The sequence below is a fragment of the Lates calcarifer genome, linkage group LG21 (genome assembly GCF_001640805.2).
Source record: "Lates calcarifer isolate ASB-BC8 linkage group LG21, TLL_Latcal_v3, whole genome shotgun sequence".
NCBI lineage: Eukaryota > Metazoa > Chordata > Actinopteri > Centropomidae > Lates > Lates calcarifer.
Window position 1 is genome coordinate 10,439,630 of NC_066853.1, and position 12,485 is coordinate 10,452,114.

Sequence of the window (12,485 nt, forward strand, 5' to 3'; positions counted from 1 at the left end):
CGTGAACGCGAGCTTCGTGCGCGTTCCCGGCTGAAGGCGAATGCGGTAGGCGACGAGAAAACAAGCGGCGGCGGAGACGAGACGGACACGGCTCACCTCCACATCACAAGACCTTATTTTTGGAGCGGAAATTTCACGCCCTGTCGGGTCGTGTTATCATTGGAGACGGTCGAGGATATTCACGGGCAGAAACAATAGGGTGAGTTCAAACAGTTTCCAGTCACGGAGCCGGTCGGGGGCGAAGGAATCAGCCGTTAGGTGGGAAAATGACGATGTGGCTGTAACGTCTGCGCCTCCTTTCTATGTCTCAAAATGGCGGATAGGCCGCTTGGACCGGAGCAGCAGGTACCGTGTCAGCGGAGTTTATCCTTGGGTCCAGTTAAACAATCTTCTGCAATGACAAAAATGAACTCGGCCGACGTTAGCTACTGCATAAGTTAACTGTCGCTAATTGAGCGTGAGTGCACATTGTTACTCTTTATTGGAGTGAGGAGCTAACTTTCTGACTGAAGCTAACTTGGCTAACGTTAACTTTAGCTAACGGTAACGTTCAGCTACCGGCTGTCAGCTCGACCAAAATCGTTACCGTCGGGAAAACATGTCAGTGTTCAAAGTATGGCCGGACCCGCGTACATTACAGCTGCATTTGGCGACCATCCCAAGTTGGTAATAACCAGTAATTAGCATAGTGTGAAGCAGCGTTAGTATTAGTGCAGACGCTGCCTGTCAGCCTTGTGAAAAACCCTCGACAACAACAACATCAAATGTATCTCACACGACGTTAAATTAGCTCTGTTATCGTCGACTCGTTTGAATAATTTACTGCCATCACCGTGTTGCTGCAGCTTTACTTCACTGCTGTGTCCATAGTTAGCATATGAAAAGGGCGTTAAGTGACAGTCGTCGCTGTATGTGTGATGGGCGCTTATGATTTGCAACTGAACATCACATCACGACTGCTGCGGTTCTCTAACACGACATGTCCCTGGGTATATTTACTCTGCTCTGTCTTGACACGGGTGGATGCTCGGCTGAAGCTCCCAGCATTTCTGTTTCATGCGGTTTGTTGGCACGGTGTTAGAAAATCAGGGTGGAGCACGTTGGAGGCGATCAGTTTTGTATGAGCTGCTTCTACTTAGTACTTAAGTGTTTTCTCTCTCACGGTGTGAATGTATGATTGAGTGATTCGGGTCAGGAGTTTGCGGACCCGGAGCTTACAATGGGATGAATGCAAATCATCGCACTGGTGGCTTACAAGGTTGTGCACTGAATGCAACGAACGAGTGTCCCTCGTGTAATTTTTTGCAAGCTTGTCTCGGATATATGGGATGTAAAGCGTTGGTTAAAGTCGGGATCCTTGTTTGGTTTATTTTTCCCCAGCCACGCCTGTAAGGACTGCCTTGCAGCTGATAAACCGGAATTATTGGATATTAATGAAATCGTTTTCTCTCAGGTAAGAGTATTTGTGTTTTAGACTGGAGTATACTCAGATGCAGTAGCGTTTTAAAGAGGGATGTGCCCCCCCCCCTTTCAATTTTAAAATAGTCAAACGGTTACTCTAGTCATACTAACATAAACACAGTTCTCTCTTAAACAAATGATTGAATTGGTTCTACTCAGCAGCACTAAAGCTTGTTTGATTCCTGCCATCACAGATGAGGAATATATTGTCACCTGTGTTTGGTCAAAGTCCAGTGACTCATAGATTTCCTCTCAGGATGGTTTTCTGCATGGTTTACTCTGTTTCAGTGTTGCTTTATGTCTTTGACAACATTGCTAGCCCTCATATTTAACTGGAGACTCATCATTCTGGCAATACTTGTTTTGGACTGCATAGTGGATTGTTTATTTTTCTTTAGTGAAAGCCTTGGTATTGTCTTTTCTAAATAAAAATGCTTTACAGTTTGAATCCATGAAGTTCAAACTACTTTCAAATTGTGTCTGGTGGACTACTTGGTAAAGCGGCTAATGTGAAAACAACAGCTCTCTGTTTTTTTTTGTTTTTTTTGTTTGTTTTTTTTGTAAAATACAGGCATGCTTCATTTCTCCAGCAGTAACTGCAGGAGCCAGTGGATGCAGTCAGCTGGTTTTACTTGAAAGCCTCCTTAGTCAGTTCGGAGTTTTATCAGAGGTTGATTTGAATAAGTGCGTCCCAGCAGCTAGGCTCTATTCAGTGCCGTCAGCAGTGGAACCACAGCAACACCAATTGTACATCACTGCAACAGAAGTTCAGCAGTGCCCGGTTTTGCTTTGCTGGGACTTTCATCAACAGGAGACGGTCACAGATCTTGCAGGGTGTTTTCCTTTAATGTTGTTAGGGTAGATTTGTAAAAATACAGAGACTGACAGAATTATTGGGGGTTTTGCCTGAGAGCAGCAGCACATAGCGTTTTGCAGAGGGGTGTCCTCCTCTTTATTTTGTGTCAACAGAAGTTGCAAGTGAGACGCTGTTTGTCACTGTGGTTGTGGCAGGCTGAAGGGCAGACACCCTTACTCTCCTTCCCTGAGATGACAGTTGCACAGAGGTTGACCTTCCAGACAGCTTGCCCACCGGCTAGCTGACTGATCATTACTGACCTGCTGCCAACAGCAACTGCCTGTCAACCTACAAATGACCCTTTGACCAACTGTTTAGATAAATACTTTCTGTCGTTTCTGAAGCATGAAGCTAATGCCACTGTCAACAATCTCATGAGACTGCTGAACATAGTTTTAGCAACCAGTTATTGTGTAGTGGTTGCCAAAGTAGCTTTTGGATAATTGAAAAGTTTGAACATGTTTCATACTTGGCAACAGCAACTGACAGACTCTGCATACACATCCAATCTAAATTTGGAGCTATGATGATTTAAATCACTAACTTGTTGGCATGAAGTGAATGCCCTGGAGAGATTCAGATCATTTTGAGCCGATCTTATGGCTGCCAAATTGTACTTTGCTTGTACTGTACTGACTAGATTGAGTTACTCTCACCTGTGTGTAAAGGTTGTCATATGTGATTGATAGGTTGTTTCCATGAGCCTCCTGTCTGCTCAGTCTTCCTGTGTTTGTTGGCTTTGTTGGTCGATATGGGCTCTGATCTACCAATCAGGCATCCTCTATCAGGCAGCACCTCTGTTACAGAGTATCTGTGGGTTTTTAAATGTCTTAAAAATGCATTGATTCCGGGTATCAAGGAATTTTGTATCATACAGATTGAATCCTTACATTTGTGAAGTGCATGCTGCTGCTGCTTTAGTTTGCTAATATAATTATCCTTTATCAGTCACAGAAGAGAGACATTATGTTTATTAGCTGTGTAATTAAATAAGGTTAGCTGATTGTTACCAACATAACTGACACAGGCACATTGCAGGTCGTAACGGCTGCAGATAAAAAGCTGAGTCAAATGTTCAGTCACTTTCACCATCATCTGTGGATAAAGCTCCAACCATTCATAGAAACTGGAGATGATTTACAGAATATTCAGCCTTCAGTCCTGTTGCTTAAAGGAAATTTCTACTGCAAATTCTTCTAGTTCAGATTCCTTGTAATTATCTTTTTTTTAAGCATCTTGACCATTTCTGATGAACAGGCTAATTACAGAGCAGCATTACTTTACCTACTTCTTTGCTCGGCATAATAAATCATCCATGTCTACCCAGTCAATGTGCTGTAAGCATGTAGATAACTATGTGTGTGTCTGTCTTCTGACACGGACATTTTATGCCACAAAACAATTTAATCAAAATATTAATAATATTGTCACTGTCATGTGCTCAATTAGCAAAATGTGTCAGTTATGCAGTGTTGAGATTACATGATGACTTTATTTGTTATTGTTATAACATAAGTGTCGGCCGAGTTTTGTGGCTGAGGAGTCCAGAACAGATTCTTTGATTGTGACTAAATGTTGACTTTTAAGTCCTTGAAGCGGAAAGTCCTGGAAAGTGCTAAAACTTAAGATGGAAAGTTTCACATCCTCTTCAATAATGATGCAGTGTTATGTTTTTAAAAATCCATGTTACAAAAGTTATGCATGATGCATCAGTCACTGCACAGAAGACTTTTGTCTCCTTGTTGTTTTTATGTGCTATCTGTGCTCAGCTGGAGACTAGCTTTGTCAACATGGAGGGACCATGTTCCCTCACAGTGATGCCACACATTCTAAGCAGTATCCTGAGATGTACGTGGAGATGCCCTTTCCTCATATTTTTATGCATCTTGAGCAGTTCAGCTTTTTCTGCATACTATAGGTTGACTTAGCTTGTCAAGGCAGACAAGTATGATTGTAATGCAACTTTTCCAGGACACTGAGGTCACCAAAAGAAAATGAAGGTGCTCCAGATTCCAGCTCTTTGAGATGCTTGCTTTTGAAAGAGGATGATGACATAATGATGTTAGCAGAGAAAATCTCTCTGAGCTGTGAATCAGAGGTGACAGTGCGGTGATAGCTGTCAGCATTGTTGACAGTGTTGTTTCGTGTTGAGACGCTGGGACACAATTTGGCACTGGCAATTAGACTTTACTTTAGGCTCTGGTGTTTTTATTTTACTCCTCCTGCACTGCATTCCTCGGGGGTGTGTTCCTTTGTTCAGACATGGAAGTGTTGATTATGAAAAAATGTTGTACACATACCATGTCTGTCATATTTAGCAGGTGAAGTAATGTGAAGTAATGCAAAGTTGTAATGTTGCACTTCTTTATGATGTATTCAATTTTGACCAGATGCCAAATTGGTCAGCTTCGGTGTTGTTACATGTTCACTTACTGACTGTGTTTTTGAGAGTTTGGTGCAAAGTGTTGTTGTAGTTAACAGCTTTTCTGTAACATCCTCTTTGAAAGGTTTGCTGACACATCACTCTGATGATTGCTGTTGTGGCTACTTGGTTGGTTTTGAGTGTTTTGACTGGAATCTTCTGTTTGGTTGTGTTTGAAATAAGTAGACCCAGCTCTTGTGCTTGACTTCATAAAAACAGAGGGTTTCCGCACATACAGTGGGTGTGTCACTATAGCTTAGACTTGACGCTTGGTTGCTTGCATTCTTGAATCGACTGAGACAGAAGATTTTTTTCCATTATTCATTAAAAATGGCATTTTTACAACAGATAACCTGTTAGTATTCATCAGGAAATTAAACAACATCTCACAAAGAAGTCGGCTTGCAGTTATTACTGCAAGGAGCCCTTCACTGTACAGTTCCCGCTGCTACACAAAGACAAGAGAATCAATGGGAGGAAGACACATAGCCATTATTAACCGTCAGTGGGCAGATTTATAGATGCACCGCGGCTGCAGCCTGTTCCCCCCTCCATCAAGACACAACCACATTTTGTGCTGAGGCAATTAGCCTAATTATGTGATTGTGCAAACATTTTGCTCAATACCGAAGCCACAAATGAGATTTGCAGAGGGGAGTCTAACACATTAATGGATACACACAGCGATGACAGCTGCCAACAGCACATAGGGAAGTATCAATATATACCAGATGACCTAATTTCACACACAAGAGCGGTTGTACAGGTTCATGTAGAAGGTGCGTGCTTAAAATGGATGTTTTCTATGTGGAGATTTGGAAAGAGCCATTTTTAGCTTCAGTGCCATCGTCTTATTGTGTTGTTGCACTGCTGTGACCCTGAACCATGCCTGAGCTGTTGGGCAGCATCCAGAAACCCCCAGCACGCCGTAATCCACACACAGTCAGAGGTAAGCAGACATTTGGATGGCTGTCAGGTGGTGACATCAGGGTCCAGAGGTTAGCTGTTGGCCATGTGAGGTTACTTTCTGTTGAACAGTTTCTCTGCAATGTTGAAGTGTCAAATATCAATAATAAGCAAACACCACGGTTTTTACTTTATACATTACATAGAATGGACTCTGTGCCAGTTAGGTCAATTTTAAATCTGCAGTCATCACGTTTTAGGTTCCTAAGTTGATATTTTTTGTGCAAACAAAAGCAGGAGTAAAAAGAAGAAAGGAGAAATTTCCCCTAATGTCACTCCTGCATCATCAGCTGAAATGAGGAATGTGTAAATTGCCTCCTGGGGTGTTTCCAGTCCTCATGCCTACTCCAGATGCATCACTCTTTCCCTCAGTGGACTCTTTTCCCCCTTTAGCAAATCTCATCTCAACACACATTGTCTCCTGCACATGTGTCTGGATGTCAGTGCCATGTTGTAGTTTTGTCAGTTTGTTGCAGGTCTTCAGAAGGATGTAAATTGGCTTTGTTTTTACCTTTGTTTACTGGTCTGGCAGAGATTTAGTCAAGCTGGTCCCAGTCGACTAAGAGGCTTATTGTAGCTCACAGTTAGTATTCTAGTGGGTACCTGTTTTTGGTAAAGTCTTTTTCAAGACTATGATGCAGTGAACAGACTTCATCACATCATTGTTTGCTGCTTTGCACAGTGATTGTACCCCTTCAGTACTCCACTTCTGACAATGGATTAATTTTCACACTCAAACTAAACTATGACCATTTTTGCTGACACAAATGGTCATAGTGATTTCATCATGCCATCACTCTGGCCAGCTCTTGAGGAGGTGTCAGAATGAGATGAAAAGGTTGAAGGAATTTGACAAGAGCCCAGCCGTTACTCGAGCCTGCTCTGCTGTGTCCTGTTTTTCTTTTCTGTTGGCAACCTGGGAGGAGAAGTACGTTGCTCTGAGAATGTGGGTCAGCTCTTGTATGTGCACTGAGAGAGGAATTTGCTGCAAGAGCAGACCAGAACTCTCTGACCAGACTGGTGACGTGACAGACAGATTATGAGAGTAGATGGCATGAGTGGAACTAAAAAGCAAATTAGGGAGTGTTATATGGAAAGAAGGTGGTTTTTATGAAATGTCTGATAGATGGGTTTATGCTGTCGTATTTGCTTGATACAGAGTACAGTTGAAGCTTCACTGTGGGAGTTCTCTTTCTGGTAGAAAATACAGTCTACCTATTGTTTCTTACTTCTGTTATTTTTTCCACTGTTGACAGATTCTGCAGCCATTTTGTCTGTGTATAAACTGGTGCAGACATTGATGCAGCACTCTGGCCTATAAACATTTTCATCCCCACCCACTTTTCATGTTATCTGTCATGCATACCTAATGTTGACTTTCCCTCTTTTGCCTCTCCAGATGCAGTGTAGACTTGGCTGGTGACTGGTCTGCTGGCTCTCCACTTCTCTTGTCCCTGGAGTCAGCCAGTTGGGGGGCAGATTCCTGCGTTCCCCTCCTCTCCGTCTGAGTCTTTGTCTGGACAAAACCAACCGCCTGCCACTGGAGTGCACAGCTCGTCCTCGCCCGTGTTGTCTGGATCAGCACAGCTCATCTCCTGACTGAGGAGAGCGAAGCAGCTGCACAAGATTCACCTTCTACCAACTGATCCCTCCCGGCCCTGCCCACACCTCCCCGTCACCATGGTGCTGTCACAACGGCAACGAGATGAACTGTAAGTTGTCAACACACCTTTTGCAACAGATCAGATCAGCTATCATCTGACATCATATGAAGATGTCAGATTCAAGATTTATGGATTTATACACTGTGGTTGCAGTGTTGTTCATATCATGTGATGAGATGTTTAATTTCACCTTCACTTTCACATGCTTTCACCTGCTTAGCTGCCCAGTGCAACCACATTCCTCTGATGTTGCTGCGCAACTTCAAAGGAACTAACATGGTCAGATGCTTCTCATAAAGGCATGGTGTTTTTCCACGAGAGAAAGAGGAGAATTCATTTAAAGGTTTAATTATTCTCATTATGGCCATAATTGCCCAACACAGCTAAGATAATGTCATAAAATTGCTTATTTTGTCTAACAAATCCCACAGAATCCAAAGATATTAAGTTCACCATCACATAAGACTAAGAAATACTTTTTAAATGTAAGAAAAATAAAATGTGGCTTCAAGCACTAAGGTTCTACCAAATGCCAACAATTCAGGCTGATTAGCAATTACACCGTTCTGAATTTAGTGTGTCATAACTTCTTTTAATCAGACATAAAACCTCACATGCAGAAAAAATACTTCATTTCGTTTTTTTGGAGAGGGTCTTCAGTGGAGAGATAAGAGGAGAAAGATTGGGAATGATACGCAACAAACAGCCATTAGGTCTCCACTCTTGTTTTAATTTTTTTTGTGCTGACACATTGTGTCAGGCCTTGTTATTCTGACTCTCATCTAATTGAATATAAGGCAAATGAGCAGAGATGGTGCTGTTGATCTGAATCAGATGTTCTTAAAGCTGCCAATGACATCGCAAAGAGCTTGATGAACGACTCGATGTGGCAGGCTCACAGAGCACAGCTCTGTTTGTATATCTGCACCCAAGCAAACCCCTGATATTTTATTTATAATTGTTTATACTTTCAAAGCCTAAAAAGCAACACCCCCTGTAATAATTGTCATCTTTATGACAGTAGGCAATCTGTTTGCTTCCAGCCAAGGATGTATATTGATTTGGGGAATTGGTTTAAAAGGGGAAACTTGGTTATTTTTTTCTCATTGGTACCCCTTAAGAAGACTCCATGACTGGTTGGATGTTTCTTAGCTCCCCTGAGGTCCTGCAGCACAAATATATTGATCCTCCACCTACACCACCTACCCCAGAAAATGTTTACTATTCACAGTTTGCCCTTTTGTGACCTTAGGAGAAGCTTAGATGCCACCTTTGACCCCAAATACATGCAAGGGAACAAACAGAGATTCAGATTGTTATGTCAAGCTTCATGGGCTGGCTCTGTGCACCACGTGGCCAAGATGTCTAAAATCTACTTGTAGAATCATCAGGCGTGGGCACAGATGTGGCATACAGACAAAGAAATATCTGGCACATGTGCTGTGTGGTGTATATATTGAGCAAGTGGGAAAAGTGAGAGAGACTGATAATGAGGGGAAGCTGTAATTTGGCCCTGCTGAGTCTGTGTGCTTGGTAATTAACCCCTGAGGCGAGGGGATAAAAAGTTAAGGCATCTCAATGTGAGATCCAAGGTCATGAGAGAGAGATGAGATGTTCGTGTCTAGCTTTTCCCGTCCACTTAAAGCAGCATGTTAAAACTGCATATTTTAAAAAGGATACCAAAGAAATATTTGCCTCTGACTTGCAATTAAATGAGATGAAGACCCTCTTTGTCTCCATCTTGCACCAGTCATTGAAAAATGCATCAATGCTCACATGATGAGGCTTTTAACATTCCCGACAATGTTTCTGTGTTTTTAGATTAGTGCTGTGGGAGGGGTCTGTTGGTATGGAGAGGTCTATTGGAATGCTAATCTTTTATGCTATTTGCCATTCAGAGGAAGCTGCCAAGACCCCCCAGATACCCCTCTTTTCTCCTCTGTTGCACAAGTCTCTGGCCCCATAGCTTACAGGAAACTGGTGTGGGACCACTTGAGTCACATTCAAGCATCTGTTGCGTTCCACCCGTCAGAGATGTCGCTTGGCTCAGTTGGCGCTCTCTTTGTGTTTGTTGGCTAATAAGTGTCCCTAAGATCTTATTTCCTAACTGGCAGCCTCATTTTGGGAAGCCTTGTTGGAAAGCCAGCAGACCAACTTTGAATCTGGGAGTGTAGCAGAGGAGGTAATTAATGGGAAGAGGGACCAGTTCACTGTCAGCTATTCACTCTAATTTTTCATTGGGCCCCCTCCTTTCTTTGTTTATTATCACGCAGCAAACAAATAGATTTTGTTCCCATTGCAGTCAAGCCTTCTCTTTTCCTCTTTTTAAAGCTGTAACTGCAAATGACTGCAGGGAAACGGTCGAATCTGCACCAACTTTAGTGTTGTAAGAAGTTCTCAGATCCTTTACTTAAGTGAAAGCACGAATACCACACTGTAAAAATTCTTCATTACAAGTAAAAGTCCTGCATTCAGAAGTATTATCAGCTCAATTTATTTAAAATATTAAAAGCAATACATTATAGTGATACGCTATTAAGACATTTTAATTTAACATTTGCTGATGCTTTAGTGCATATTTTTTCTGTCGTAGCTGCTCGAGGTGAAACTAGTACGAAGTTGTATAAAATGACGACACTTACGTAAAGTGCCATGAAATTGGAAATAACACTAGTTCCATTCCAACACTGACTAACTTGACTGTGCTAGCGATTGATCAATTTTTTTTCATTTATTACTTAACTTTAAATTGTAAAGCATGAAAATGGTACAACAGAAATTAAGAGAGGACAGTGTATCCTTCCTTGTTGTTTTCGTCTCTCCAGGTCCCCAGTGTGGATCAACAATTTCTAAAAAGAGAAACAATCTTTGTCCTTTAAACTGATGAGATTTTGTCAGCACTGCAGTCAGATGCTGTGATTGCGCAGCATCTTCACAACAACTCTATTTTTATGAGCATAGCCAATGAAAAGCTCATTTGTGTTTCTTTCCAGGGTCAGGGGACTCGTTCCCGCTGGCGCTCAGTAAAAATAGATACAGAACACAAACTATCTACTCCCCTGAAAGACCTGGAGGCATCAGTTTGCAGATGGTCCTTTGCTTTTGAACTTTCTCTTTGCGTTACAAAGAAAATCCCCCCAGCTTCTTCCATATCTTAGGCTACAAGCTGGTTCATGTGATTTTTTTCTTGTCCTTTTTTTCATCATCCCCTGGCTTTGAATGTGATGACATAACAGATCAAATGTGATGGCCTCTGCCATTCAGAGGTCATAAATGTGACTTAAACAAGCTACAATGAAAGATGTACAGATTCACTCAGTCCAATGGTATGAAGAGTTTACAGTGGCAAAGAGCATCTGTATAATTCACTGACCTTTCACTCCCAGTGTCCCAGAACAGATGTCATGTCTGTTGTATGCCCATTTAGCCATCTTCTAGCAAGTCATACACATTCAAATAGACTGAATTATCTAAAGGTCTGCCTTCTGACTGCCTTCTGCCTCCTCCTTTTTTTGGTTTCACTTTGTTTTCCTTAGCCCTGGAACAAATACAGTGTGTTGTACCTGTTTAGATGTCCCAGTGATCTGAATTGAGATACTCAGAAATTGGGTAAGGATTATGAAACAATGGAGAAAGCAGTACTATGTTCAGAAAGTGATAAAATACAAAGCAGTTGCACCTGGTGCACAGGGAAGTTGATGCTTTTACACTAGGAAAACAATGGATTTCCCCCCAAAAAACTGAAACCACACATTACGTTAAAGTACAGAACATTAAAAATCCCCCATTAACGTGGTTACATTATTAAAATAATGATCAATGTGCTTTGATTACACACCGGTTTTCCAGTTTGTTTAAGTTTCTGTTACACCACCCTAAAAACCACAGAGGGAAAAGCAGACATTGGTATTGATTTTGGTGCCTTTATAAATCAGTTGGCCTTCGACATAAGTTTTTGAAGCTGTGATTGAATTGTCACTTTAGTGTCAGATTTGTGGATGCAAAGGGTAAAGTTTCTACATTTTTTATTAATTAAACTGATTATATAGATTCTGCCTGAGCTGGGTCCAGATATGCAGTATTTCAAATGATGGATGTCATTTATCTGTGGTAGCTCTGTAGTAATTGGCTGTGACAGGTGTCTCCTGAGTGGGGGTGGGGGTGCAGTGCATACAGACATTTGTTGCTGGCACTTTGTATTGCATGTTGTGTTCCTGAATCTCTTTATTGGTGCTCAGTGTACTAAACATGGCCGGGTGCATCTGCAGGGGGTCTGTCAGCAGTACGGATCTGATTTTGCCTCGGGACTGACACACAGATGGACTGGCATAGTAACAGTGTCTGTGTCCTGGACCCATCATCCCATATCAATCATTCTCCATCCCTGTATACAAAGAACTTGGTTTTGGAAATGGAGCAGCCCACTGGATCTATACCCAAAAACAGTGCACACTGTGTGTGGTTTGAGTTTTCTTTGTCCTTGTTGTTCTTTTTTTTACACAGCATTCACTTACTGATGCTGAACACTTCCTTGTCATGTCAACCAGACCTTTACCTTTCACATTTGATAAGACATTCATCATTGGGCTGTAGCTATTAGCTGATTGATTACAAGAATCTGCAATTATTTTAATAATGATTGTAGTCACTTTTAAAGGCAAATGTCAAATATTTGCTTGCACAAGCATCTAAAATAAATTCAAAAAACAAACTAAATCATTGGATTTTGGACTGTAGGCTCTCACATTTTATCAACAAAACACATAATTGATTAATTAGTATTATTAGGGCTGCAGTTATTTCCTTTAAGCATTTATCTGTTGGCTGTTTTTTCAAATGGCTTGTTCTGTTCAACCAAAATCTCCCCCCAAAAAACTCTAAATTTTCTTGAAAAACAAATTATTTTTCTGTCTGTTGACTAATCGTTGCAGCTCTAGAGATCATCAGTAATTGTTATTGTACGTTTTGTCATAATCATAAAAAATCTTGTGAATTAAATCTCAAAAAGTAGTCCCTCTGATTTACAGCACTGCCCACAATAACATTAACTTATTAGATTACATTATTACAACCAGATGTATTAAAAAGGATTGCCACCTGTGTTGAGATGGTTTAA

At 41.4% G+C, this 12,485-nt stretch overlaps 1 protein-coding gene across 2 annotated transcripts in view; it reads left to right on the forward strand.

Moving 5' to 3' along the window:
* The first annotated feature begins 13 nt into the window (after positions 1–13).
* The window catches only part of LOC108890379 (lissencephaly-1 homolog), a 36,006-nt gene continuing 23,534 nt past the window's right edge, over positions 14–12,485 (forward strand). The window contains exons 1-2 of one of the 2 annotated variants that reach the window (XM_018687247.2): positions 14–199; positions 7,105–7,417. In XM_018687247.2, the coding sequence (XP_018542763.1) occupies positions 7,386–7,417 (32 nt within the window). In that variant the 5' untranslated portion in view covers positions 14–199; positions 7,105–7,385. The other variant, XM_018687248.2, reaches the window with a different exon arrangement.